The 734-nt window shown below is 27.4% G+C and overlaps 1 protein-coding gene across 1 annotated transcript in view; it reads right to left on the reverse strand.

The window, feature by feature from the left end:
• The window catches only part of LOC102603223 (UTP:RNA uridylyltransferase 1), a 10,750-nt gene extending 10,553 nt beyond the window's left edge, over positions 1 to 197 (reverse strand). Inside the window, exon 1 of the mRNA XM_015311565.1 lies at positions 1 to 197. Coding sequence (XP_015167051.1) covers positions 1 to 25 — 25 coding nt within the window. The 5' untranslated portion in view covers positions 26 to 197.
• Positions 198 to 734: the final 537 nt, after the last annotated feature.

Here is a 734-nt window from a genome sequence, read left to right on the forward strand (position 1 = left end):
CGGCGTCGCCTCCACCGCCGGTCATGGTTAGATACTAATGTTTGCCGGAGAATCCAAACACAGCAGAAACTTAGCAGAGAGTCTAATTACAGTTTTTTTCTCGATCTAAGAAATACTACAAATCTTTACCTATTCCGTCTGTTCATTGGATTTCTCGAAAAAACAAAATAAAAAGATGGTTAACTTTTTAATTATTGATATAAACTTATATAAATATCTGCAAACTAAAAAGAGTCTTCTATAATATGAGGGATTAGAAATAATAGTGATGGGATAAGGAAATAGTGATGGGATAAAAAAAAATTATGTTGTTTGGTTGGCAAGTCCGGGATAACTTATCCCGGGATTAATAATTAGTACCGGGATAAGTTATCCTTTCCCATGGGTGGTATAGTAATCCCGGGATAACTTATCCCGAGATAAAATAGGTAAATGACAAATATGTCCCTTTAACTCCTTTTTATACATCATTTTTTACATTTATGTATATTTACATTTTTTTTAATACCATGTATAATAATATTTACTACTCCTTATTTTTATGATAATTATACATATTTTTCTATTAAAAAATTATACTATATAAATATAATTTTTATTTATGAATTTATTTGACTAATTCTTATGTTTATTTTATTTTGATTTCTCATAAGTTTTCTTCTCTTTAATAAACTTAAGAGGGAAGTTCTATTTTTAAGCTAAATAAGAAAAAAGTTATATTTTTAAATACACAT

Source organism: Solanum tuberosum, unplaced genomic scaffold (assembly GCF_000226075.1).
Source record: "Solanum tuberosum cultivar DM 1-3 516 R44 unplaced genomic scaffold, SolTub_3.0 scf00010, whole genome shotgun sequence".
NCBI lineage: Eukaryota > Viridiplantae > Streptophyta > Magnoliopsida > Solanales > Solanaceae > Solanum > Solanum tuberosum.